At 36.7% G+C, this 27,606-nt stretch overlaps 2 protein-coding genes across 5 annotated transcripts; both read left to right on the top strand.

The window, feature by feature from the left end:
• The first annotated feature begins 649 nt into the window (after positions 1 to 649).
• pank1a (pantothenate kinase 1a) lies at positions 650 to 14,738 on the top strand. 2 transcript variants are annotated; one of them, XM_048191187.1, is made up of 7 exons: positions 650 to 1,267; positions 5,256 to 5,608; positions 6,558 to 6,811; positions 9,262 to 9,438; positions 10,314 to 10,437; positions 11,398 to 11,523; positions 12,044 to 14,738. In XM_048191187.1, the coding sequence occupies exons 1-7, from the start codon at positions 1,039 to 1,041 to the stop codon at positions 12,101 to 12,103; spliced, it is 1,323 nt and encodes a 440-aa protein (XP_048047144.1). In that variant the 5' UTR covers positions 650 to 1,038; the 3' UTR covers positions 12,104 to 14,738. The 2 variants fall into 2 exon arrangements, with proteins under 2 accessions (XP_048047144.1, XP_048047145.1); XM_048191188.1 differs by lacking the exon at positions 650 to 1,267 and adding an exon at positions 2,397 to 2,613.
• Positions 14,739 to 17,374: 2,636 nt separating this feature from the next.
• On the top strand, positions 17,375 to 27,109 carry slc16a12a (solute carrier family 16 member 12a). Of its 3 annotated transcripts, XM_048191190.1 has the most exons (8): positions 17,375 to 17,995; positions 18,505 to 18,610; positions 19,233 to 19,551; positions 20,512 to 20,615; positions 21,961 to 22,104; positions 22,702 to 23,677; positions 25,121 to 25,380; positions 26,496 to 27,109. In XM_048191190.1, the coding sequence occupies exons 3-8, from the start codon at positions 19,289 to 19,291 to the stop codon at positions 26,630 to 26,632; spliced, it is 1,884 nt and encodes a 627-aa protein (XP_048047147.1). In that variant the 5' UTR covers positions 17,375 to 17,995; positions 18,505 to 18,610; positions 19,233 to 19,288; the 3' UTR covers positions 26,633 to 27,109. The 3 variants fall into 3 exon arrangements, with proteins under 3 accessions (XP_048047147.1, XP_048047148.1, XP_048047149.1); XM_048191191.1 differs by lacking the exons at positions 17,375 to 17,995; positions 18,505 to 18,610; positions 19,233 to 19,551 and adding an exon at positions 19,606 to 20,046; XM_048191192.1 differs by lacking the exons at positions 17,375 to 17,995; positions 18,505 to 18,610; positions 19,233 to 19,551 and adding an exon at positions 19,610 to 20,054.
• Positions 27,110 to 27,606: the final 497 nt, after the last annotated feature.

Here is a 27,606-nt window from a genome sequence, read left to right on the forward strand (position 1 = left end):
TTGACGTCTTTTTATATCAGTCAAAAACAGTGTGTTAGATTGATGCGTCTTAATGTGGGTAGTAAAATAAAATAATGAATTCAGCAGAAGATACACGGAAGAATATGTCTGTATTTGGTTAAAATTCAGCATAAGAGAGATTTAAAACTATCCTAGTTTATTTTAAACGACTGGAAAGATTAGCCTGTATTTCTGTATTTTAACATTCACTCCTTTGAATCCTCCCTCTTCTCTGTCTTCCCAATGTACTTTCTTACCTCCATGATTGACACCCGAGAACCACTGAACTGTAACTCCCCTTCGACCTCATTCACCCCAAACACATTCAGCCGAGAGAAATCGCTTTCAATTGCTACTCAATAGGCTTTATTTATTTATTTATTTATTTATTTATTTATTTATTTATTTTAACACAACATGAGTGACGCAGGAGAACATGCCGTACACCCTAATAATACCGCATAAAAATGATATTTTTAAAGACCTTGTCAGTTGACTCGTGAGGAACGACCGTCTTGTACTTTGATCTTTTGTTAGCGATAATATTAGAAGATGGTGTGTGTGTGTGTGTGTGTGTGTGTGTGTGTGTGTGTGTGTGTGTGTGTGTGTGTGTTTGTGTGTGTTTGTGTGTGCGCGCGCGCGCATGGCGCAATGCTCTGCTCGCGCTGAGCTGTAAAACTGGCTCGCGGAGCTATTCCTGGTGACGTCACGAGCCGGTTGTTTGACGGGGTGGCTGCCGCAGCGCCAGGACTACCGAGCGGAAATATGACCGACAATGACCTCGACTGCAGCGTGTGTTAGTGTATTGCTCTTATCGTTCTGGATTCGACACTTGTAAACACGCGATTTTATTATCGCTGCTGCTGTTGTTATAATCGTTTTTAGATTAAATCCGTGCATTTGGTGTAACGTTAGGTCATTAGCCACGAGTCTTTCTTATCTCGAGAGCGCGACACATACAGCGCGTGTCTGTGTTTTTAGGCTCGCCTCCAGCTTTACCGGAGTCGTGCGCTGTAGACCTTTGCTCTGCATTTAAATATGGATAAGGCCAAATCAGTGATGGATCAGAAAGGTTCGGGTCCTTGCTACACAAACGGCATGCACAAGTCAATCCGGCGACAGCTGAGCAACGGGAGCTGTAGCCCGTACAGTCCGACGGACGATAATCACCATCATCATCTTCATCACGACCCTCAAACCAACGGGTCCCCGGCGAAAAGGTGTCGGCTGCGGAGGCGACTGGAGTCGGCGAAGAAAAACAGACCGCGTAAGTTTATAGTTACACAGACACCTTCAGTGTTCTTCAGATAATATCTGCACATTTGATCCCCACAATGTCTGATAAGTAATAATGCTCAAAGACACACACAGACCTCTCAGGAAGGACGTGTTCGAGTCAATATTTAACTCATTATTGCGATAGCAATGCTAATATTCGTCACGGTTAAATGAAATTTTGCCAGTGTAATGTCACAATATATACTTTGCCCTGTTTCTTTGAGACAGTAACTGACATTTACAGATGTCATGGACTTAGATGTCATCGACTTGAAGTAACGTTACACAATTTTACCTCAGGTAACTCAGGATCTTTGAACAAGGGTCCAAAGTGGAAATAAGAAATGTATCGATTTTACACTTGAGGGGAGAAAGTGCAATTCTTATTTCATTTACTTCCCTCAAAAGTGCGTTACCAAATTGTGAGATAAATTGACTACAAAGAAAATGTACTACCGTTCACGCAAAATGTATGTTGACAGACTTTTAAGTATAACACAGTAACAGTAGCTGGGTCATTTGGAGTGGGGTATGAAGAATGTAATGATTTTCTGTTCATTAAATAAGTCGGATAAATCAGTAATCGCTCTAAATGATTCATCAGTGATTTGTTCATTAAAAAGAACCGAATGAACCGAGTCATTCGTTAGAAAATCGGACCACACTGGTCTGGTCTCTCTGTAGATTCATTAGCTGTGAAATGTAGTGCAGGTATTGTCAAAATACTTTAAAGGGTTTATTTTCATCTGATGTTACTTGCAAAAGTTACAAAAAGTCAGATTATTTTAATACGGTGTTCTGTTCGTGTCATTTATCACTCCTCAAACGTGCATGAAAATCATTCGGTATTTAAAGAAATAAAAAATAAAAAATGATTCTCATTTCTTTCCAACCCTAGAACAAACTCATTATTTCTGTGCTGTGTCTGACCTGTACACCGAAGAGTGTCTTTTGTTTTGATGAAACCTTTGAGACTGTTCTTCTCGTTCTCTGATTGGTCGGTGTGAAGTCAGGAGGTGTGTTGAAATCGCTCCTGATGGAAAGGCTCGACGCGTTTCCACCAATCACAGCTTGACTTTTGTCTTCGCGTGGCCGTGTTAAAGGGCCAGACAGAAACGCCCCCACCCTTCAGTATTTCGAGTTTTTCCGTATTTATTCACTTTGCTAAACGACGCCAAGAATTCAACTTTGAGAGCGTATTTATAATGCCATTACAAGCCGAACTGAATTACTAATTTAATTCTATCTGCTTGTGGGCTATCCTACTGGTTGGGCTATTGTTTGCACTTGAATATATTAGGGCTACCATGAAGTTGAAGTGTTCAAAGAAGCCAGGTAAGACATCACCTCATCCTTGTGTGATGTTAAAAAATATATTCCTCTGACAGGTTTAAAAAAATTTATTTGCAGCACATTGTGGTGATTGTAACACTGTAAATGGATTTGATTTTTCTTTTTCTTTATTTACTAAAGTGCAAAAATGTTGTAGAACATCATGTCAGGTTTGTGTTTGTGTTAGTTTGTGTTGTCAAAGGTAACAGCAGCAGAAAAATGAATGCTTTTTAAAATGTTCATGCAATTTAGCAAGTCTTAGTTATTTCAGACTGCATGCCAGGCCAGCTTGTCTGCATTCCTCAGCTCCAGCCATGTTTTGTGTGTGCGGTAACACCTTTGTTGTAGCAGTTGTTTATTGTTCTTTTATTTGTACTCAGCCCATGTTAAAGGTGTTACAAGTATCCTTACCAGATAAACAGTATTTTAAAGTACTGTATCAACCTGTTAAAAACTTCTTTTTTTTCTTCTGTTTTTTTGATTAGGCAATATTTCTATCTCTGCTGGTAATGGCTTCTGTAAGCTGACAATATAGGACTGTCTCTGTCCTCTTACATTCGTTTCAGTGCTTTTGTTCAGATTAGTGCAACACTTGCACACAAAGTGGACAGACATTAGATATTTAGGAATAAAAGATCCCTATTAATATTATTATATAATATTATAACACAATATAGCATAATATATTATTTTTATTATTTTATATCTTAATTAGATTATTAATCATTTAAATCACAGTTTTTGCATTAGAATGCATATTTTGACATTAATGACATTATAGTGAGAGACTCTAGATCTTCTATGAGTGTTAAATTTTGCTGCAAAAGTGTTTGACGTGTTTCTACTGTTCTGGTTTGATTTTGTCAGGTACTCAGTGGTCTTCTTTCTCGCTCTTTTGCACAGCCCCCTTCTCTTTCACATAGACAGTCACTTGGATTGCCTTCCAGTTTCTCTCTGTCCCTCTCCTTCACTCGGTCACATTCTCTCTCTCTCTCGTCACATCTCCGCCTTTCCCAGCTCCTCACTTGGACACACTTGCCTGCCAATGTTCTCTCTCTCTCTCTCTCTTAGTCTCTCTCCCTTTCCATGCCTCTACTGACTGGGGGGATGTCAACAGACCTTTCACCCACATGAGTTGTTTGATGTCATTATGTCACACGACTGTCACACCCCCTGTTCACCTGCTGCTTCTGGCTCGGGTCATTCAGATCATTGAAGAAGCAACATTGTTATTCCTGGCCACTGTGGCTAGGATTTTACTTTTTCTTCTGAATTGATTCCTTTAAATAGCATGCATTTTCCTTTATGCAACTTTTTTTTTAAACTATGAAAGCAAAGCACATGGATATTTATTTAGTTGGGCTCTCATCCACTTGATTTGCATGCTTTGAAATAAGAGTGATGTCCAAAATAAACCTCCCAGCATACGCCCACATCTATATTAGGGGGAAAGGAAGTGTGAGGGTCATATGAGATGATGTTTTAGCAGAGAGCATTCTGGTCAGAGACAAATCACCTGTGCAGCACCAGCTGATAAGTGGCAGGTCAGTCATAAATCTGATCAATCAATCCGATCTGACCACAGATTGGTCTGCATGTGCCAGGTTATTCAGGTTCAGATCTGTGACCCTGACCTGCCCAAATTTTTCCTGATTTCTCTGGGTTCAGCGCAGTGAATGTCTGATGTAATAACAGTTACATCAGTCATAACAGTAATAATGTACCTATTATCTGATAAGATATGACTTTGCCCTCTCTGCTTGGTAGACACTGATTGGTTATTCAGGTCGGGTTTGAGATTTGTCTACTGATCTTTTAAATTTAGTTAAAAATTATAGAAACAGACCTGTGCATCTGAACGTTTGTACAGGTTCCGCTGCCTTGGTGTGTGTCTGTCTGTGTTTCTCACCTGCTAAACATCCTAGAACAGCCATTTGCAGCCTTGCGGTTGTTGCCATGGTAACTGCCTTGACTCCTCATCAGCTGCTGCAGTGTTGCCCGTCACTGCCTCTCTTTGGTTGGCCTGCTTACAATGTTTGAATTAGCTTACTTAGGTTCAGATGTTTTTTTTGTTTTTTTTTTTTTTTTGGAAAGATGTCTCATGCTTACCAAGGCTGCATCTATTTGATCACATAATACACTAAAGTAGTAATGTTGTAAAATATTTTTACAGTATAAAATAATTATATCATTATAATTTATAGTAATTTATTCCTGTAATGGCAAAGCTGAATTTTCAGCATCATTAGTCCAGTCTTCAGTGTCACATGATCCTTCAGAAATCATTCTAATATGCTGATTTGTTGTGCTTGAACAGTTGTGCTGCTTAATGTTTTTGTGGAAACTGTGATTTTGATGAATAGAAAGTTCAAAACTGAATAGCATTTATTTGACAGAAATCTTTTGTAACATTATAAATATATTTACTGTCACTGTTTAAATCTAATGCGTTCTCGCTGCATAAAAGTATCAAGTTCTTTACCTTTTGAACAATAGCATACAAAAGTGTGGTCAAGTTGTTCTTAAAGTTGTTCTTTATTATGTTGTGGAGTTGAGGGTTTTTAGTTGCCAATCCAGTTTGTCGGCTTATTCTTTGGAACACAATTTACACAATCATGTTGATAAATCTCTTTGTCTCTTTCTAGCCTTTCCATGGTTTGGGATGGATATTGGTGGTACTTTAGTAAAGCTTGTTTACTTCGAGCCAAAAGACATCACCGCAGAGGAGGAGCAGGAGGAGGTGGAGAATCTGAAGAGCATACGCAGGTACCTCACCTCCAACACAGCTTACGGCAAAACCGGCGTCCGTGATGTGCACCTGGAGCTGCGCAACCTGACCATCTGCGGTCGCACTGGGAACCTGCACTTCATCCGCTTCCCCACTGCTGCCATGCATAGATTCATACAGATGGGCAGAGATAAGCACTTCTCCAGCCTGCATACCACTCTGTGTGCCACCGGTGGTGGGGCGTACAAGTTTGAGAATGACTTCAGAACGGTAAGGAGATGGCCACAGCTTGGCTTTCAAACGGTTTTGACAATAAAATCAAATGTTTAATAAACAGCTATATGGGGTAGGATTTAGAACCAGTGAGGGTCCACAGTGGGGTTACTGTGTCATGCCAAAAATAGAAGCCAAGCAACCAATCAGTAAAATTTCCTAACTTCTGTGTCCCAAATTTTTTGATCCATCAGACACAGTTTTGTTAGATTTATTTTTATTAAGTCAAGTAAGGTAATTTTTAAAGATGTGTGTGTGTGTGTGTGTGTGTACACTACTGTTCAACAGTTTGTGGTAAGACTTGTGTTTTTGAAAGAATGTAGTTTAGGAACAAAACCAGCAGCACTTGTGGTGTGGAGGAGTCAAAAATAAACAAAAAACTATGCCTAAAACTTACACACACCTGAAACCTTTTAGCCCTGACGAAGGCCTGTGTGCCGAAACACAGTAGCTTTGATAAAAAATAAAGCTTTGATACGTGGCTCCAGTTTCATAGTTTTTTGTTTATTTTTGACTCCTCCACGCCACAAGTGCTGCTGGTTTTGTTCCTAAACTACATATTTCCCATTCCATGCACCTTGTTGGATGTGAAGTTGCACCAGACTAATTATATTACACTCATGTTTTTGAAAGAAGTCTTTAATGCTCACCATTGCTGCATTTATTTAATCAAAAATACAGTAAAAACAGTAATAAATAGAAATATTATTACAATTTAAAATAACTTTTCTATTTTCTGTAGAAATCATTTGAAACAAGTCTTTAATGTCAATTTAGGATTTTGCTTTTAAACTAACCTATAAACACATTAAGCATCTCGTATTGGTAAGAAAGTCCAAACTACTCAATTGAAAGTTGAACTTAAAAAAATGTATCAAGAATTACATTTAAGGGAAAAATCTTATATGCAGAGCAGTGAGTAGTCATGCATTTTTTTTCTTTGTAGATGGCAGACCTAGAGCTGCTGAAGTTGGATGAGCTGGACTGTCTGATCCAGGGGCTGCTGTACATAGACTCGGTCGGTTTTAACGGTCATCCTGAATGCTATTACTTTGAGAACCCCTCCGACACACAGAACTGCATCAAGAGACCCTGTTGTCTTGACAACCTTTTTCCCATGTTGCTGGTCAACATTGGCTCGGGCGTCAGTATTCTGGCAGTGTACTCCAAGGACAACTACAAACGTGTGACAGGCACCAGGTCAGCACAGCTGAGCAACGTGCACCATGTAGTGGAAACCTAGAAATATGAGTGTCTAACACAGCCAGGCTTTGTTCAGGACCATATAAACTAGTTTAACATTTACATTGTTTGGCAGACTCTTATGTTTTTTTTATTATTATTTATTTAAAGCAACTTTGAGTGCATTTAAAGTATAGATTTTATATGTGTTGCCTGATGTACTCATGGTTACTGCTGTGCTTTACCAGTTGAGCTACAGGAACCACTTCAAATGTGTTACACACTCTCAATAACTATGCGATAAAATTAGTTGTTGTTGTTGTTGTTTTCTTTTTCTATTAGTCATTTCCAAAAGAAATTCAAACAGGGATGTTTTTTTATTATGGCCATTTCGTAAACCACATGAACCTGATTGTTTCCGCATCCCTCATGGACACAGAATCAAAGCCTGTTAGAAGAATGCAAAATGAACTCCTGCTGCGTTCATTTTTCCCTTTGAAACATGAGACTGAGTCATCTTCAGAAGATAACAAATCTGTGATTGACAACAGATTAGGTAGTCAAGTTCACTGACTGTCAGTCATTGGATGAGCATTTTAAATGTGGTTGTACCAGAATGGAACAGCCTTTCAGCAGAGACTGACAGGAGGGAGGAGATTTGTCAGCAGAAGTCAAAGCTCTTGGCCAAATCTGTCACACTTGCAGGAGGATCAGGAACTATTATATTCACTCTTCAACATTTTACAAATCCCTCTTTGTATTTCCCTATCACTTTTGCTAAAAAAAATCAGTGTAGTAATTCTGAACATTCAGCACATTCATTTACACTACAGGTCAAAGGTTTGGAATTAACCTTTTCGGGAACACTTTACAATAAGGTTCATTAGTTCAACATTAGTTAATGTATTAACTAACATGAACTAACCATGAGCAATACATTTGTTACTGTATTTACTAATCTTTGTTAACATTAGTTAATGAAAATACAGTTCATTGTTTGTTCATGTTAGTTCACAGTGCATTAACTGTTAACAAGATTTTAATAATGTATTAGTAAATTAACATTAAAATTAACATTAACAAAGATTAATAAATGCTGTGTAAGTGCAGTTCATTATTTGCTCATTCATCAACTAATGTTGTTAACTAATGAACCTTATTGTAAAGTGTTACCACATTTGGTAATGTTTTTGGAAGTCTTTTATGCTCACTATGGCTGCTTGTGTGTGTTCAACAATACAGTAAAAGCAGTAATATTGTGATATATCATTACAATTTAAAATAACTGTTTTCTATATTTTTTATATGTTATAATGTAATGTAATGTATTCCTGTGATGGCAAAGCTGAATTTTTAGCATCATTACTCCAGTCTTCAGTCACATGATCCTTCAGAAATCATTATTTGAAATAGATTTCTTTTTAACTCTTTTTAAATGTCACTTTTGATCAGTTTTGATCAATGCATCCTTGCTGCATACAAGTATTATTATTATTATTATTTTTAATTTTACTTACCTTTGAATGGTAGTGTATCACAGTTTCCACATATTAAGCAGCACAACTGTTTTCAACATTTTGTAAGAAATTATTCTTGAGCACCAAATCAGCATATTAGAACAATTTCTGAAGGATCATGTGACACTGAAGACTGTAGTAATGACTGCTGAAAAAAGGTTTTGCCATCATAAGAATAAAAATTACATTTTAAAATATATAAAAAATTTAATATTTCACAATATTACTGTTTTTACTGTATTTTTAATCAAATAAATGCAGCCTTGTTGAGCATGAGAGACTTTTTTAAAAAACATAAAAAAAATCTCAATTCCAAAATTTTCTCTATATTATATTATATTATATTATATTATATTATATTATATTATATTATATTATATTATATTATATTATATTATATTATATTATATTATATTATATTATATTATGCAAACTAGACCTTGCTTTGTGTGGCAGTGACCACATGCTTGTATCCTTTTGTGATCTTGTTTGTTTGCCACCTTGGCCATAGGCACATAGTTTAAACTGTGGTCAAAGGTCAAAATGTCTGCATGTGTGAATGCACATGTGGACTCTTCAGATGCCAGAACCTGATTTCACCAAGTCTTATTTGTTCCTAAATCAACATCTTTGTTGGTTCTAGAACAACTTTCCAATCAACCAATCAGATTTGTGGGACAAGTTTACAGTTTATGTCAAGTTTAGGTTTACAACCATGGTTAGGTGCTTCTACATCAGCGTTATTCACCTATCATTTCCCTCTGATTTTAGGGAGAATTTAGGGGTAGGGATAAGGTTAGGATTACATTTTTGGACGGGAATGTTGTTCCAGGAACAACAAAATATGTGTACCCAGGAACACATCTAACACTGAAAAATCAGGATGTGCCTTTAGATGTAGCCTGTAACCATGTTTTGACTCAGTTTCTTTTTCACTGTTTTTCTCTGTAGTCTTGGAGGAGGGACATTTTTGGGGTTGTGTTGCCTGTTGACGGGTTGTGAGACATTTGAGGAGGCCCTTGAGATGGCCAGCAAAGGGGACAGCACCAACGTGGACAAACTGGTGAAGGACATCTATGGAGGGGACTACCAGCGTTTCGGCCTACAGGGGTCTGCAGTGGCTTCAAGGTACAAAAGACTCTGTGTTTGTGTGTGTGGTGTCAGGTGACAAATGTCCACAAGTGAAACGTGATGCTACGGGGTCTCACATGTAGGCCTGCCTGTTTCATGTGACACAAGTGTGAGATCCCATTCCTGGGTTATTTTAATAGTCATTACTTTTCAAAAAAATTATTTAAAGTAAAATTATAAAATTAAATACATTCATAATATTACAAAAGATTTAAAATAAATGCTGTTCTTTTGTACTTTTGAATTATCAAAGAATTCTGATGAAAAAATGCTAAAAATATTAAGCAGCACAACTGTTTTCAACATTGATCATAATAAGAAATGTTTCTTAAGCAGCAAATCAGCATATTAGAATGATTTCTGAAGGATCACGTGACACTGAAGACTGGAATAATGATGCTGAAAATTCCGTTTTGCCATCACAAGAATACATTACATTTTAAAATATATTCAAATAGAAAACAGTTATTTAAAATGTTAATAAATATTTATACTTGAATAGCATAAGAGACTTATTTTAGAAATCTTGCTGACCCCTTTTAAACTGTTTATATCAAGTAAAATAAAATAAAAAATCATAATTTATATGTGAATGTATATGTGTTAATTAATTACATATTTTATTTATATTTAATTATAATGTTTTAATTTTATATATAATCGCTTTTTACTTCACCAATAAACTCCAAACTCTTAGTCTTCACAGACATAGTTGCATTGTCTGTATTGTCTTTTTGTACTGTAAATTATAGCAGTAGTGGCACTGGACTGTAGAAGTATCCATCCCCATGTTATTATGTCATAAGTAGATAAACTGGCTTTCTGTAAGTGTCTGTTAGCTACATAAATATATGCTTGTGTTTTTGTTATAGTTTTGGTCACATGATGAGCAAAGAGAAGAGGGACAGTATTTCTAAAGAGGATTTGGCTCGAGCAACACTCGTCACCATAACCAACAACATTGGCTCCATCGCACGCATGTGTGCAGTCAACGAGGTGTGTTGTGTTTTTGTCTCTGTGTGTGTGAGTGTGTGTGTGTGTGTGTGTGTGTGTGTGTGTGTGTGTGTGTGTGTGTGTGTGCAGTCAGCAGCAGCTGTGAGCGTCTGTCTGGCCACTCTGGGCTTCTCTACAGTGTTGCCTTGTAGCCTGGTGATCAAGCAGCATTGTACAGGGCTTTCAGTGTGTACAGAACACCATCAGAGCAGAAACTCCCAACAATACCTGGAGAATACAGGACATTTATCACAGCAGCTAGTATCCATGACAAGTTGATGACGGCAAATAGCTTTGAATTTATCAAACTGCGATTTAAGCAGCTCTTATAAAAAGTCCATAAAAGGAATTGCTTGTGTCAGGACTCCCCCTGCTGGTGCTGAAGAAGTGCTGCAGGAATCAACCTGCTGGTAATTCAGTGCAAGTTTTAAATGGCCCACGTGGAATATACACCCGCAGAAAGAATGTAGCATTCAGCACTCAGTTTAAAGTCCCCGTGAACTGGGAGTTGCAACCAGCTTTACTTCAGTGTGGTGACATATTTCCAAATGAAACAGAATATTGAATAGGGGGCAGGTTTTTATTTTAGCACACCTCCTTTCCATCCCTCACTCATAGCGGACTGACGGTTGTGGGGGAGTGGTTAAGGATATTCAACCCAAGCCATCAGAGAAGGAATTCCATTCCAAAGCGGAAGCAGATTTTAAGATTTCGATTAGATTACACGACAAACAATTTTTTGTGTGTGTGTGTGTATTAAATTCAAATTCATTGTTCACCACAAGACTAGTAATGTGCGCTAACAAAGTAAATATGGTCAAATTAAAGTCATCATGAAATCAGAATTGACCCTGTTTAAATCTGTTCCATGAAATTCTGTAAATTTTATTCCAAAATGATGTGTAAAACATCCACAGATTTTAAAGTCATAACTAAGTGATGTGATTGTGTTTTGTCCTGTAGAAAATTGAACGGGTTGTTTTTGTGGGGAACTTTCTGCGTATAAACACAGTGTCAACGAAGCTTCTTGCCTATGCTATGGACTTCTGGTCTAAGGGCCAGCTGAGGGCCCTTTTCCTGGAACATGAGGTAATTCGTTTTAATCAGTTGTTCTTATTCTATTGCTTTTATTTTCTCAAATTTGTGAAATACACTTCAGTTCAAATGTTTGGGGTTGGTCTGCATTTATTTGATCAGAAATACAGTAAAAGTAATATTGTGAAATATTACTATAATTTAAAATGACATTTTTCTATTTTAATGTATTTTAAAATGTAACATTCCTTTGCTGGCAACGTTTAATTTTTAGCAGCCAATACTCTAATATGCTGATCTGGTGCTCAAGAAACAACTCTTATTACTATCAATGTTGAATACAGTTGTGCTGCTTCATAATTTTGTGGAAACTGTGATAATTTTCTTTCTTTTTTTTTGTGTGATAATTTTGATGAATATAAAGCATTTATTTAAAATAGAAATCTTTTGTAAGAATGTAAAAGTCTCCAAAGGTAGTGTATAACAGCGACAATCACTTATTTTATATGACGGTAGTTCAATGAAATTATTGTTTGTTTATATGCACACTTATATGCATGTATGTGGATTTCAGGGATACTTTGGAGCCGTTGGTGCTTTTCTAGAACTGCTGAAGTCATCTGAAGATGCATAAATGAAAGGAATCATCATCTCTGAAGCTCCAACAGGAACACTGGAATTCTGGGAACACTGGGAAATTTAAAAGAAGCCATTATAGAAATTAATCTGTAAATAACCCTTAAAATAAGATTTGAACGAATATTTTTATGAGTAACTTCGTCTCCCTCAGACTGACGACTAATGGAACCTAATTGTTAATTTTTTTTCCTGTTGTTGTTATTCTCCTTTTGTACTGTTTGTAAATATCATTGTGTAGTGACCAGGGAGAGTTTACTGATGGCAAAAACCTGCTGTGTTAAAGTTTTGCTGTTCTTGACCTGCCACCAGGTGATAGTGTGTTCAACAAATTAAGGCTTGATGCTCAGTCAAATGATGGACCTTTTTGAGTTAAACTGCTGTTCAGACCCCAAATGATGTTTAACACACTATTCTAATTCAGATTTAAGCCTCAGGTGCTGTGTTAAATGTGTCCTGGCTGTTGGGGGACACAGATCGTCTAAGTAAAGAAAAGACACTATTCTCAGCTTAGAGCAGCCTTTTCCAGTTGCCTCTCCTTTCACACTTCCTCTTTGCTACAGTTAACAGTTTTCCATGCGTTAAGGCAAAAAAGTTCAGTTCAGAATCAGTTCACTGTTGGAATTCTGTCAGAACAGTTGAAAATATATATTTGCGCTGATTCACATGAAGCCTTTAATTTTAAAAGGATACACAGAAAGCTCAGGGTGTCTCACATTTTCAGTTGGGAGAGGGACTTCTGTGGGACCAAGTGGCCAATTTGACACTTCAGATAGAAAGTTCCCCTAACATACCACATGTCCTCTTTGCCCAGCTTTGCCTCTTCTTTTTCCGTTCTGCCTTTTCCCATTCTTTTTCCTATCTAAACCAAAGCTACTTCATTCATCTTTGTCAGAATGCACACAGTTATATGCATATACCTCCTCTTTGGTTGCCTTCCTCTTGTCCATGGTTTAAAAAAAACGGCACTAACAGTATTCAAAGTAGCCGAGAGATGTCAAACCAGAAAGATTAAGTCAGTATGACAGCAATTATCCACAACCCCCCTTTCTTCACCATTCATATATCAAATATGTTTAGGCAGTTCAAAGCCTCACCCTTTGTGTTTCCATTGTAGTGCCAAACTGAGAAGTGGGAGGAGTCAAACCAGACAGCCTGCCAGTACAAGCATTCCTGCTTTGCCAGGCCATGCACCATATTACTTCTCCCAAAAGTCACCTAGCATTAGAGTATTAAGATGAAATTCAATATGTAATCAAAAATAAAAACACTACCCCATTACTAGTTCAATTCTGTTCTTCAGTCCTGCTGTCTTTCATGTCTTCTTTGTGATTGCTCTCTACTTTTAACTTATGTGGCTGTTTTTAGGTTGTGTTTTTATGATTTCTTTTTTTTTATTGAAACTGAAATTTCTAATAAAAATCAACATTAGATTTTTGGGACCTCACATCAACTGCAATATTTTCTTTTACAGAAAATACATATCTAGGTTGTTTTTTTTTTTCACCCTTTTATGTGAGATTTTTTTTGGGTGTTAAAAATGCCTGGTTAAAAATGCTTATTCCTTTATAATATTTAATTATTGCTTTGGTTGGCCTTGTATGTTTGGCATTAAATTATTTTAGGTAAAACATTTGGCTGCAATTCACAGTCATTGTTGTGTGATTTTATTTTATTATTATTTTTACTTTTTATTTGTATTGTATTGTAAGGATTTATACGATCCAGTTTTAAACACCTCATTCTAGATTTGGAAGCTCTGTTTGTTTACCAAACACTATATATCAATATGACAGCAGTATGCCATGTGGATAATTAACATTCATAAAGATTGTATATTTATTGTATTGTTAGCTAATTTTTCTTGTCGCACAATCCTAGAAAGATTCAAGTGTGAACTTGCTTCAAAGTGTTCAAGCCTGTCATTGCACTGCATTTTTTCTATGCTATACCGAAACAAAGCTGTTATCCATTGTGTATTAGTCACAGCTTTGTGCTTTGCAAACATTACAATCTTACCAGTAAGCAAGTTACAGCAATTTTGTATATTGAAGAAAAAACACCACAGACTGTATTAGTGTATTAGTCTGTATTGCAGAAGGTAGTTGAGAGGTCATTTTAATGTTCTCTTCCTCTGAAAAGTGACATTCACTCTTCTTGCTATGCAGTAAAGTCAGCTCTGAATGTTGTTTGCTGAAAGCAGTTTGGTTGATAGAGTCATGTGTCTCTTAGAAACTAGCTGCTCATGTCCTGTTTGCCAATTTTGTCAGTAATGCTGTTATTCAGAGTGAAAGGGGTTTTTGAAACATTGTTCTTTTCTCTCCAAGATTTTTCTGTGTCTGTTTTCTTTTGATTCCTACTGATAATTTGAAACAAATGACCCTTTGCGTTGCTTGTTTGATGCTACTCTAATGGATATGTTGTGCTGTTGTATCAGATTGTACAAACATGTAAATATTCTTATCTTTGTTTTTCATCTCTCAGATATCCGAAGCCTGTGTTGATATTTGTGGCTTTATTAAGAAAACATGAGAGACTTGATATCTGTGTGATTCACTGGGTTTAATTGATTCTATTATGCATAGACTCAAGGAAGGAAATTTTAAAGAATAATAAAAGTTTTAAAACATAAATGCATTTTGTGTTTTTTACTCAGTATTAATTGTTTAATGGTCTCTTGAAGGCAAAGTTTACCCAAAATGAAAATTGTCATCATTTACTCACATTTCCCAAATAAGTTCTGCCTCTAACTCAAAAAGTTCAGTTCAGTCAACCGCAAGGATCAACTCAAAAATGGCCTTTACTTTAAAGAGTTAGTTCACCCAAAAATGAAAATTCTGTCACACACATCTTCTGAACACAAATTAAGATATTTTTGATAAAATCCAATAGCTCAGTGAGGCCTCCATTGCCAGCAAGACAATTAACACTTTCAATTCCCAGAAAGGTACTAAAGACATATTTAAAACAGTTTATGTGGCTACAGTGTATCAACCTTAATGTTATGAAGTGACTAGAATGCTTTTTGTGCGCCAAAAAACAAAATAATGACTTTATTCAACAATATCTAGTCATGGGCGATTTCAAAACACCACTTCATGAAGTTTCGAAGCTTTTGTTTCGGATTAGTGGTTCGAGGCATGTATCAAACTGCCAAAGTCACGCCCCCCAGTGGTGAACCATTGAAATTTCGAAACACTTATGATGTAACACAAGGCTTGTTCGACTTGCAAATCTGTATTTTTATAACTGTTAAAGCTCTTTTCATGTAGTCGCGATGTTGTATTGTCATGTTAAAATAAAACTGATAAAAACGTAGACCCCACTACATTGGTATTTAAATAATATATGATTATGTTGTATTTATTCTTGTAAAAACAGATGCTATAGTACATAAAGTATTGAATGAAAATGTCTCTGAAACATCTGTGTATTAGTCAAATATTGCATTTATATCACTTCAGCTGTGATAAAGTATGCAAACACAGTGTGAGCGTCACGAGAAGCAAAAAGTGTCCAACTTCACGTCTCCGTTTTCAGCTCCTCCCTGTCTGTACGCGGCTACTCGCACTAATCGGTTGCATCCAGCCGCAACTGATGTCAAACACACCAGAAGCCTCCTTTACTGAAATCATGTGACTTTGGCAGTTTGATACACGCTCCAAACCACTGATTCGAAACAAAAGTTCTGTAAAGCTTCGAAGCTTCATGAAGCAGTGTTTTGAAATCGCCCTTCACTAGATATTGTTGAATAAAGTTATTTTTTTTATTATTCTCGTCACTTCATAACATTAAGGTTGAATCACTGTAGTCACATGAACTGTTTTAAATATATCTTTAGTAGCTTTCTGGGCATCTGAATGTGTTATTTGTCTTGCTGTCAACGGAGGCCTCACTGAGCCATCGGATTTTATCAAAAATATCTTAATTTGTATTCCGAAGATGAACAAAGGTCTTGTATGTCTGATTTAAAAAACACTGCTTCATTGCTTTACGAATCGAATCAAGTCACGTGATTTCAGCAGTTTAGCCGTTTGATAGGAGATCCGAATCACTAATTTGAAACAAAAGATTCATAAACCTCAGAAGCTTCATGAAGCAGTTTTTTGAAATCGGCCCATATAGATATTGTTGAAAAGTCATTATTTTGTTTTGGTTTTTTGGCACACAAAAAGTATTCTTATCGCTTTATAATATTAAGATAGAACCACTAAACTCACATGAACTTTTTCAAATATGTTTTTAGTACCTTTATGGACCTTGAGAGTTTCAATGGCTTCGCTCTCAATAGAGGCCTCACTGAGCCATCGGATTTCATCAGCAATATCTTAATTTGTGTTCTTAAGATGAACGAAGGTCTTACGGGTGTAGAACAACATGAAGGTGAGTAATAAATTACATTATTTTAATTTTTGAGTGAACTAACCCTTTAAGGGTATAGGGGACGATTTCGGATACAGGGCATGAGTTCAGCTGTTTCCGACAACGCTTTTCATATCTTTCCATAACTGCCTCGTCTGAGGGCGCACGGAATTTCTGTTTTCTTCTCCAGTGACTTTTGAATGAATTTAAATAACATTTGTAACTTCACACTCATGTTGTTCCAACCTGTGTGAGTTTTGGAGTTTTGGAAAATATCTACAAGAAGATTTTTTAGTAGACAAGAATGTTGGTAACCAGACAGTTGATCTCAGCCATTGACTTTCATAGTAATTTTTTCCTACTATGGAAGTCAATGGCTACCATTAACTGTTCTTTTGTGTTTAACAGAAGAAAGAAACTAATACAGGTTTGGAATAACTTGAGGGTGAGTAAGCGATGACAAAAATTAAATTTTTGGGTGAATTATCCCTTTAAGTGAGCCCACTGAGAAATGGCCACTTTTGTGTTCAGTTATTTAAATGCTTACACTTTAACAAATGCACAGGTTTGTGATATCCATCTTTGAGTGCAAATCTTAAAAAAAAAATCTCTAAGTCACATTTTCTTTTTCTTTTTTTTTTTTTTTTTGTCTTAACACTTGATAATACAATTTTACAGTACTCAGTAAAGTAGCTACACTAAACTGAACCCGAGAGAAGGAACGAGGACAAAAATGTCAAGAACAATCAAACCATCCACTACCCCCTCTCACACTTACCAGATACATGTTTTTCAAAAGCAAATGAGTGATCATTTTGCCCCCTAGGGTAATATGCATGAGCAAATCGCTGTTCTCCTGTAATCTCCTGTCTCATCCCGTCAATTAAGCTTGGGCTTGAACACCAGGAACTCAAAACAAACGGTGGGGGTAGGCTCTTAAAAGCAGGCTACATATTCTTTTTACATTTAAATATTTCTCTTTAGGGTTTTCAAACATTTCAGTAACCAAAAAAGTTAGTTTACAATTCATTCAGGGCGTATTTTCACCTGGCTCTAAAGCACTCATCATGGCCAAAAAAGAAACACCGATAGGTACGTTATCGTATAGGTTTGTTTGTATATTTATTTATTTGGCAACTAAATGTAGGCTACTAGTGACAATTTGACCAAAAACGCGTTTGGTTTGCTCGGGACGAACTTAAACAGATTGCGTCAAGAGAACTTGCTATTGAAATTCCATTAAAACAGTCGACCCCCTGAAAGTCATTGTATAATAATATGCACACATGGTGGGGTGAGAGGGAAAACATGGCAAATATCCGACCCAGGACTGCAAGAAGCAGCCCCCTCTACTTCCACCTCGCGTTGGTTGGCTGTAGTTTCCGCCCTGCTGATCTGTCCAAGCGCGCACACCGTGCAGTGATGCAGAGCCATGTGCGCCAATATGTACCACACTTTGGAGGAGAGCAGTGCTTGTGTTTGTTCCTCGTCTGCTCTAGATTCTGTACACTGGGAAATGTGTTTCAGAGTAAGTTTGTTTCTCTTTGACCACTTCAAACGCTCAGTCATGTATCTTGTTTGTATGTTGTTCAGAAAAACTCCCCAGGTGATTGTACACAACTCTTCTCATCTGCTAATTTATAATTATTTATTCTTGTACCTAGATTTTTACATGTTCACTCTTCTGACCCTTTTCTGGGTACAACTTAAATGGCTAATTCTTTTGTTTTACTTACAGGGTAGTGCATAGTGCCTTTAGTTATTGATTATTGTATCTATAGCTAATATATTATGGAGAGAGAGAGTGTGTGCGTTGTCAACATTATCTCAGTTAAAAACAGCTACTTAATATTTTTTGTTAGTTTTTAGATTTTTTGATGAATAGAAAGTTCAAAAGAAAATTTTTTTTAAGTAGAAAACTTTTGTCTTTACTGTCACTTGTGGTCAATTTAATGCTGAATCAAATGATTAATAAAAAAAAAAAACATCTTACTGACTCCAAAATTTTGAATGTTATTGTGACCTTTTGTTATGTAGAAGGTGTTTCTTCAGTGAGGCAGACTGTTAAGTCTTTTTTAATTTGAAGACTGCAAGTCATCACATCAGGTCTGACTGTGGTCTGGTTTACCAGACAGAGTTTGAGGTAAGTGACGTCCAGGAGAATATCTAACTCTGGTAATGGTTATTGTCAGGAGTTGGTTGGATGAATGAAGCTTTGTTCCATGTCTAATAATTTTTGCAATAAGGTTACTACTTTTGCCCCATGAAGTAGATTTTGGCCCTCTTTCTTGGCATTGATAAAGACACACTGTGTTCCTCGCCTCCATTTGAATCAGACTAGTGTGTAGTAACTTGGTCACTGTGTGTATCATGGAAACCTCTCAGAGAGTATATGTTGCAGGACAGTCTCAGCCTGGGACAGTTTTGCTCTAATTTCTTTGTAAGATTTTTGCAAGGTCTCTCACTCACTAACCAGTCAGTCATAGAGTGATAAATCCTGAGTTTTGTGTTCACACATTCACAAGGAGTAAATGATGACAAGAATGTTAATTTTCTGTCTAAACTATCCTTTTTATCTCAGCCATAATTGATACATTTTAGTATTTAGTCCAAAACACCACAATGTCATTTGAAGCAGTTTCACTTTTATTGCAACAATAGAGTTGTTTTTTGTTGTTGATTTTGTTTTTTTGTTTTTACATCCAGACTGCACATACAGTTTGAGAAGGTGGCTAACATTGAAAAATGTTCTGTTTCTGCTGCAGATTTTGCTTGATGGCATTTAAAAGCTCCTTATAGTTATAGAGAAGGACCAGAAGTAATGAGAGAAAAACAGCAAGTAAATATGTCCCAAACAGAGCCGGAGAGAGCAAAACCAGCTGAAACTGGACAGAAAAGGAAACAAGAGGCTGAAAGGAGTGAGAGAGTGAGGGAGAGGATGAAGAGAGGAAGCATCTTGTCCAACAGAAGTCTAGAGATGAGTGAAAAAAATCCACATTCAGCGGCCACTCCGGATGGCGGATGGGGCTGGATGATCGTGGCTGGATGTTTTCTCACCACCGTTTGCACACGTGCGGTCACTAGGTCAGTTCATGACTCCCCCAAGTCACGTTTTTTTATATGCACTTCTTACCTTACCAGGAATCAGGGTGATACCCTTACATCACCTCTGTTTTGTCAGTTTAAAGAGGCCATATGGCAAGTCTTGATTTTGTTTTTGCCGTCTACTTTAATAGGTTTTCATGCTTGAATGTTCAAAAACATTCATTATTCTTCACATATTTTACATTGTTGCAGCACCTCTCTTCCCAGTCTGTCTGTAACGCTCTGTTTAGTTTGTCTCACTGAAGCCCGTCTATCCAAAATGTACATTGTGCTTTGATTGGTCGGCTGGACCAGTGTGTTGTGATTGGTCAACTGCTTCCAACGCGTTTCAGAATCACACCCTTTACCATAACAGCGAGTTTCAACACACTACTAACCCAACTCTACCACTTCTCACCCTTTGGTGGGAATTATTGAAATGAGGAATATTGTGATGTGTGCGTTCCTGGAAGAAAACTCAAGACTACAATCGAGGTGTTTCAGTGAGTTCAGAAACAGTGCTTACTGATATAGAGAATAACTCCCTCTGGAGTGGACTTTGTGCTTTGGAACTTTGCAGATTTTTTTCATTCTCAAACACGGCAACAATACACTAAAGAAAGTTAAAAATGCAAAAAAAAAAAAAAAAGCATAATAGGTGCTCTTTAATGTGAGACTAAATTAAACTAAAGGCTGCTGAAATGGCCTCTAAACTCAACCAAGTTGAATTCTGATGGTCTTTTATGTTTTTGAAAGATTAGCCACTAGCCAAGACGGAATTACTCATGTCTTCTATTATTAAATCATTAAATAAGCAGGATAACAACCTAGGAAAAATATCCAGTTTTGGATGTTGATAGAAAATGTACATAAAAGGACTAAAATAAATGCTGCAGTAAGTACCAGATGACCTTTAGCATATTGCTTTCTCAAATCTGCCCATTTTCATGCTGGTTGCAGGTGTGTTTCCATCTTTTTTGTGGAATTCCAGTCATACTTTTCCAGAGATTATTCTGCAACTGCATGGATACACTCTCTGCTGGACTGCACTACAATGTTGTGTGGTAAGACCCATTTAAGACTCGAATAAAAAATCCCCCAGTGTTCACCCTATAGCAAAACTCGGTGACTTATAGGTGGCAGTTCAATTATTATTGATTTTAGGAGAACTTTGTTTTCAAAAAAAAGTCTGTGTTGACAGGTTTACAGAGCATAGTCCACCCTAAACCAGACTTATCTGGCTGCCAGAATGTTCACAGAAACACATTTTCATATTTATGTGGGGGTCCTGGGTATATCTTTTGGAATCTATTTTTCCACTGATTCTTTACTTAGTTTAAACAGTTAGATTAGATTAGTTTAGTTAGATTTAAGCAGATAGATTGATTGTGATGCATACATAAACAATATTGGACCCACTTTATATTAAGTGGCCTTAATTACTATGTACTTACATTTAAATTAATCATTTGATACAATGCACTTGCACTACGTGTACATACATGTTTCTACATTGTACTTATATTTTAAAAACACCTGCATGTAATTACATCTGTAACTAATTTCTGTAATTACATTTATAATTACACTGTTGACCCATCCCTTAACCCTTACCCCTACCCTTAATCCTACCCACACCACCAAAGCTTTCCCTAACCTTACCCGTACCCCACCTCAATAACAGCAAATGTGTTTTGCAATTCAATCTGAACCCAATAAGTACATTGTACTTATTTTTTGATGTAAGTACATAGTAGTTAAGGCCACTTAATATAAAGTGGGACCACAATATTTATTAATCATGAAGATAAAGACACACATAAATGCACACAAACGGTAGAGTTTAATAATAAAAAAAAAGTCACATATGATCTTACAGAGCTATTTATTATTTTCATCCAGCACAATTTTTTTCTGGTGTAATTTAATATATTAGGTTGATTCAGTGATACATAATAATGAGTTAAATAATGTTTGTGCATGATTTATCTGTACCATATCAGTTGGTGGGCTGATACTGTTTTTTATTTATTGGTATAGGTTGATAATGTAAATTTATCAGTCAATATTTAATTATTAATGCTCATTTCCCCTAGTTTTACTATTAGATTACTGTAATCTAACTCATTTAAAGTGAATCTTAAATAATATAATAACACTGCATTTTCTGTAAAGCTGCTTAGAAACAATATGTATTGTGAAAAGCGCTATACAAATAAATGTAAATTGAATTGTTAAATGTAAACAAATTACATTTTATTTTTCATAAATTAATATGAAATCATATACATTTTAGTATTTAGTGTTGTATTTGTTTATTTATACATGCATCGGTTATCAGCCATAATATGCATTTCCACTATCATGCAATCCACCTCATTCTTTTTCTCTTTCTTTCTCTCATTATAGCACCACTGGGTAGTTACATAGGGAACCGCCTCTCTTCTCGCATTGCTGTGATTATTGGTGGACTTCTTTCCTCTGCTGGTCTGCTGCTCAGCTCACTGGCCACCAGCGTAGAGTTCCTGTATCTTACACTTGGTGTTCTTACAGGTTTGATACAGATGCACATACAGCAGCATACACAACATTCTTAATATTTTAAACTCAAACAGAGACTTCTATTTCAACTGCACTGATAATCATAATTTTCCAGTTTTCCAGTTCTCAACATCGGCGAAAAGCCAAGCCAACGTTGTTTCTCGTTTTATTATGAGTTCTTTTTTTGCCAGCAGACTCTCCTCTGTTCAGCGTTATTTTAAAATGGGTGATTCCCCAGAGGTTTGAGATGTAACATGCTCCATGTCAACCTTTCTTGCTCGTTGTGACAACTATCCTATGCCACTCCCACATCATACACACATCAAAGTAGCCGGAGCAACTTTTCTCTATTTACGGATATGATGAGACACACACGGGCGAGTGACGCAATTTGCTGTGAAATCCATCCTTTCAGGTCTAAAATATAAACACTTATAATAGGCTTATATTCAACTTTGAATCAGGATAAGACAAAAAGACATTTTTTTGGAATAAGGATTGATGATGTATCGAATCATTATTTAAATTTTGTTCATTTTGAACAAAAAAAGTTAACTAGCCATTCATATCCGTAGTCTTGAATACTAACCATCCTGATTTTCTGCACAGGTGTGGGATTTGCTCTTAGTTACACTCCTGCAATCGCCATGGTGGGTTCTTACTTCAGCGAGAGAAAAGCGCTGGCTTACGGGATCGCCATGTCAGGCAGCGGCATTGGAACCTTCATACTAGCACCGGCTGTGCAACTCCTCATTGAGTTCTTCTCCTGGAGGGGTGCGCTGCTCATTCTGGGGGGTTTGGTGTCCCACCTGTGTGTCTGTGGAGCCCTTATGAGGCCTTTGGAAGGCCAGAGAGGGAGGCAGAAGGAGATGGACTTGGAGAGTGACAAAAGGGTTGATTTGCTGAATGTGAAAATTGCTGATGCAGTCCTCAGTGTTGAATTGAGCGCACAGGAATGGAGATCAGTGGAGGTAAAACATATGGATACAGATAAAATGATTAAAGAGAGAGGGGGAAAAGAACAAGCTGAGAATATGCAGAGGGATGGAAAAGAACAGATGGAGGCAGATAAGTCAGAGCCCTGTGATGCAAAGCATACGCACTCCGATGAGGAACTAAACTATAGACGGGATCTCTCTGAAGACTCCGAGACTGTGAGCAAAAACACAGATGAATGGAACATCTCAGTCCCAGCTTTAGTACATTCAGATGGTGGCCGTTTGCCCACCAATCAAGAGAATACAGCTATCTCAGAATCAAAATCCGAAGCAGTCGCTAACCACACCACTCTGGCGCAATCAAAGGTGGTAAACACAAACATACTGAAGGAGTCCAAGGAAAATTTATGGTCTATCGTAAGGAAACCCATATTGAGAGAATATTCCTTCCTGTTGATACCAGACTTCCTGTTGCTGTTGGTGTCCTACCTGTTCCTTGCATATGGTTGCAGTGTACCGTTTGTGTATCTTGTGCCCTATTCACTGAGTGCAGGCGTCAGCCCTCAACAGGCAGCATTACTCATGTCCATACTTGGAGTGTCAGGGATTGTCGGAACTATCACTTTTGGATGGATTGCTGATAGAAAGTAAGTAAGAGTTTGTTGTGAATGTTTTTTCTTTTCTCACAAATTTCAATATTACAGAAATTTAAGAGCTACATCTATACTAGATTTCGGTTCACTACACATAACCTGTGGAGGTAGACGTTGACTTAAATTTGTGGTACTGTAATCTGTCCTTAAAATCACATTCATGTCTACTAATGTACAGGGTTGGGGGTAACGCATTACAAGTAACACAAGTTACGTAATCAGATTACTTTCCCCAAGTAACTAGTAATGCATTACTTTTTAATTTATACATTAGCCAATACATTCACAGATGTGCTGATGTGAGCATGTAATACATGCTGCTGCTGCTTTACATATAGTCTCATATAGCCAGACCTTCAGACTGACAGCAGGCCAAGGACCACCCAAGAAGATGTTTGACTGTCACTGACATGTAACGCAACCAATCACAGTTCGTTTTGTTCTGCGTCATGTTTAGGGGCATGAAAATGTAAAGTTGATGTCCCAACAATAAAAAGACTGACGTGCGTCTAATAAATTATTAATTCAAGAATGTTGTGCAAGTTTACTGCAATAATGGAGCCGCGAACTTTACATACTTTTGAAAATCCAGCCTTTAATCGATCCTTATAAGCGCCCTTGTCACAGTTGTAAACACGGCGGCGTTCTTCTTCCAAGAGGTGGTTTGGCGTCACAGCATTTGTTTCCAGGCGGACCGTTAAAGAACGTGACACACACATCTCCCGGACATCCTGTAGAATTCAACCAATGAGATGACGACTTTGAAAATCCTAGAAAATTAAAAAAATTCTAGACTAAATGTGAACATTCGTTTACTCATCTCACTTGCACAAAAACAGATAAAACAGTGAAATGTTTAAATATGTTAAATAACACAAATATACTTTATGTATTTAATCTCACTTCATCAGCCAATGTCTTTGCTGCTGACCTTGGAAAATCCAGTTCAACTATACAAATAAGCAAAAATGACTTTAGTTAAACATCACATTTGTGTTTTATTTTTTTATTGCTGAAGTAAAACTTTATCTTCTCCCCTCCAGCAGCATGTCTCTCATATATGAGATCACAGCAATAGCAAACAACAGCAATCCATTGATCCAATCAATTCCCGATGGACAAAATCAAGTCCCTATACTTTTTTTTTTCTCATACTAGAAGCCATTTCACTCAGATATATGTAACAATAGGGAAGAAAAGATGATTGCAACTTTCTTTTCATGCCGACTTTAATGTTAAATAGACTGAAAAAGAACAAAAGCACTGAAATGTCATTAAAAGCTGGTACAATACAAACGCCTATTTTCTAAAAATGTATTTATTATTGTTAAAACTATCTTCTTTTTTAATTAATTCCCTGAACATACTAAAAAAACTGTTAATGGAACCATCTAACTCTGCGGTTTGATCTGTATGTGTGTGTGTGTTTATGTTCAGGTGTTTAAGGCCATATAGGGTGGTGAGTTACATGCTAGCTGTGGGGTCAGAAGGGCTGAGTTGTCTCTTTCTGCCTCTGCTGAATGGTTTTTCCCTACTCGTCCCCTTTTCTCTCATCTACGGCTACTTTGATGGAGCTTACGTGGCACTTATTCCTGTGGTGACCTCTGACACTGTCAGTTCTACCCACCTGACCTCAGCTCTGGGAGTTGTTTACTTCCTCCACGCCATCCCCTACCTCATCAGCCCACCTATCGGAGGTCAGAGAAAACTTACACACTCTCTCTTTCACGCTTACAAACACATACAGTACAGTCCAAAAGTTTGGAACCACTAAGATTTTTAATGTTTTTAAAAGAAGTTTCGTCTGCTCACCAAGGCTACATTTATTTAATTAAAAATACAGTAAAAAACAGTAATATTGTGAAATATTATTACAATTTAAAATAACTGTGTACTATTTAAATATATTTGACAAAGTAATTTATTCCTGTGATGCAAAGCTGAATTTTCAGCATCGTTACTCCAGTCTTCAGTGTCACATGATCCTTCAGAAATCATTCTAATATGCTGATTTTCTGCTCAATAAACATTTATGATTATTTTCAATGTTGAAAACAGTTGTGTACTTTTTTTTTCAGGATTCCTTGATGAATAGAAAGTTCAAAAGAACAGCATTTATCTGAAATACAAAGCTTCTGTAGCATTATACACTACCGTTCAAAAGTTTGCGGTCAGTAAGAATTTTTATTTTTATTTTTTTGAAAAGAAATTAAAGAAATGAATACTTTTATTCAGCAAGGATGCATTAAATCAATCAAAAGTGGCAGTAAAGACATTTATAATGTTACAAAAGATTAGATTTCAGATAAACACTGTTCTTTTGAACTTTCTATTCATCAAATAATCCTGAAAAAAAATATTGTACACAAATATTTTGTATAATTGTACACATTAAATGTTTCTTGAGCAGCAGATCAGCATATTAGAATGATTTCTGAAGGATCATGTGACACTGAAGACTGGAGTAATGATGCTGAAAATTCAGCTTTGCCATCCAAGAATACATTAGGGAATAAATTACTTTGTGAAATATATTCAAATAGAAAACAGTTATTTTAAATTGTAATAATATTTCACAATATTACTGTTTTTTTACTGTATTTTTAATTAAATAAATATAGCCTTGGTGAGCAGACAAAACTTCTTTTAAAAACATTAAAAATCTTAGTGGTTCCAAACTTTTGGACTGTACTGTAGATTCTCATTTTCCAATACATGCCAAGAGTCAATCACACACAAGTTACTGCAGTTACTGTTTACACATACAGTATTTAACCAAATCAGAGTGTTTTATGAAATCCCTCTCTCTCAGGTTGGCTAGTGGATCAGACAGGCTCCTACACAGCTACATTCTTCCTCAGTGGAGTCTCTCTGATCTGCAGTGCTGTGATTCTGGCCGCTGTGAGAGTGATCATCCGCTGCACTAGAGGGAGCTCTTGCATAAACTGACTCACAGCCAGGTACAGGAGATTTCTAAAGCAGTAGAAAAGTACAGCAATATTGCAAAGCTCTCATCAGTGAGATGGACTGCCATAAACATAAGCTCAAACCTCCCAAAATACAGGATTTTACTTATAATTTCATGTTTTAAAGGTGAAATTTTGTGCTTGAGACTGAAAGTAACTTCTATAAAATGTTCCAAATATTTTAATGAGTTTGCTACAAAAGAAACTGATTCCATATTTGACATTCATTTGTTATTTGTCTCTCAAGCAGATTGAATCTGATTGGCTAGTCAGATAAACAGATGTCCTTTGCCCAGTAGTTACATGTATACTGCTCCATTCACAGCTCAATGTATTTATAATGTACACTACCATTCAAAAGTTGTAAGATTGTAAGATTTTACCCCCGGTTTCACAGACAAGGCTTAAGCTAGTCCCAGACTAAAAAGCATGTTTGAGCTGTTTTAACTGAAAGCAACTTGCAACTTCTTAAAGGCGCTCTAAGCGATTTGACGCGTTTTTAGGCCCAATTTTTTTTTTGTCACATACCGCAAACATCTCCTCACTATCCGCTAGCTGCCTGTCCCCTGAACACACTGTAAAAAAAACGCGGTCTCTGTAGTCGCCACAAGCTCCGAAAACTGCAATAAAAACAAACTGGTGCAGCCTGGACCACTTAGTATAATAAACATGCTCCAGCCGATAACCGACAAGCAGCGTCAATACGCAAGCTACTTACATTTTAAATGCGTGTTCATGCGTTTTTTCTAGGGTTTATAAAAACTACTTAAATATCCTAATTGAACTAAGGTCTTATCCTGGCTTAGTCTAAGCCCTGTCTGTGAAAGCGGGCCTAAGTGTTTTAGAAAGAAGCCTCTTATGCTCACCAAAGATGCATATTGAGTCACAAATATAGTAAAAGAGCAGTATTGTGAAATAGATGTTAAAAACAGATGTGCTGTTTATTATTTTTTGTGG

The sequence above is a fragment of the Megalobrama amblycephala genome, linkage group LG5, assembly GCF_018812025.1.
Source record: "Megalobrama amblycephala isolate DHTTF-2021 linkage group LG5, ASM1881202v1, whole genome shotgun sequence".
NCBI lineage: Eukaryota > Metazoa > Chordata > Actinopteri > Cypriniformes > Xenocyprididae > Megalobrama > Megalobrama amblycephala.

Coding starts and splice junctions, on each gene's coding strand:
- pank1a (XM_048191187.1), top strand. CDS start 1,039: ATGGATAAGGCCAAATCAGTGATGGATCAGAAAGGTTCGGGTCCTTGC. Junction 1,268..5,255: donor GGCGAAGAAAAACAGACCGC/GTAAGTTTATAG, acceptor GTCTCTTTCTAG/CCTTTCCATGGTTTGGGATG. Junction 6,812..9,261: donor AAACGTGTGACAGGCACCAG/GTCAGCACAGCT, acceptor TTTTCTCTGTAG/TCTTGGAGGAGGGACATTTT.
- slc16a12a (XM_048191190.1), top strand. CDS start 19,289: ATGAGAGAAAAACAGCAAGTAAATATGTCCCAAACAGAGCCGGAGAGA. Junction 19,552..20,511: donor TGCACACGTGCGGTCACTAG/GTCAGTTCATGA, acceptor TGCTGGTTGCAG/GTGTGTTTCCATCTTTTTTG. Junction 25,381..26,495: donor CATCAGCCCACCTATCGGAG/GTCAGAGAAAAC, acceptor CCTCTCTCTCAG/GTTGGCTAGTGGATCAGACA.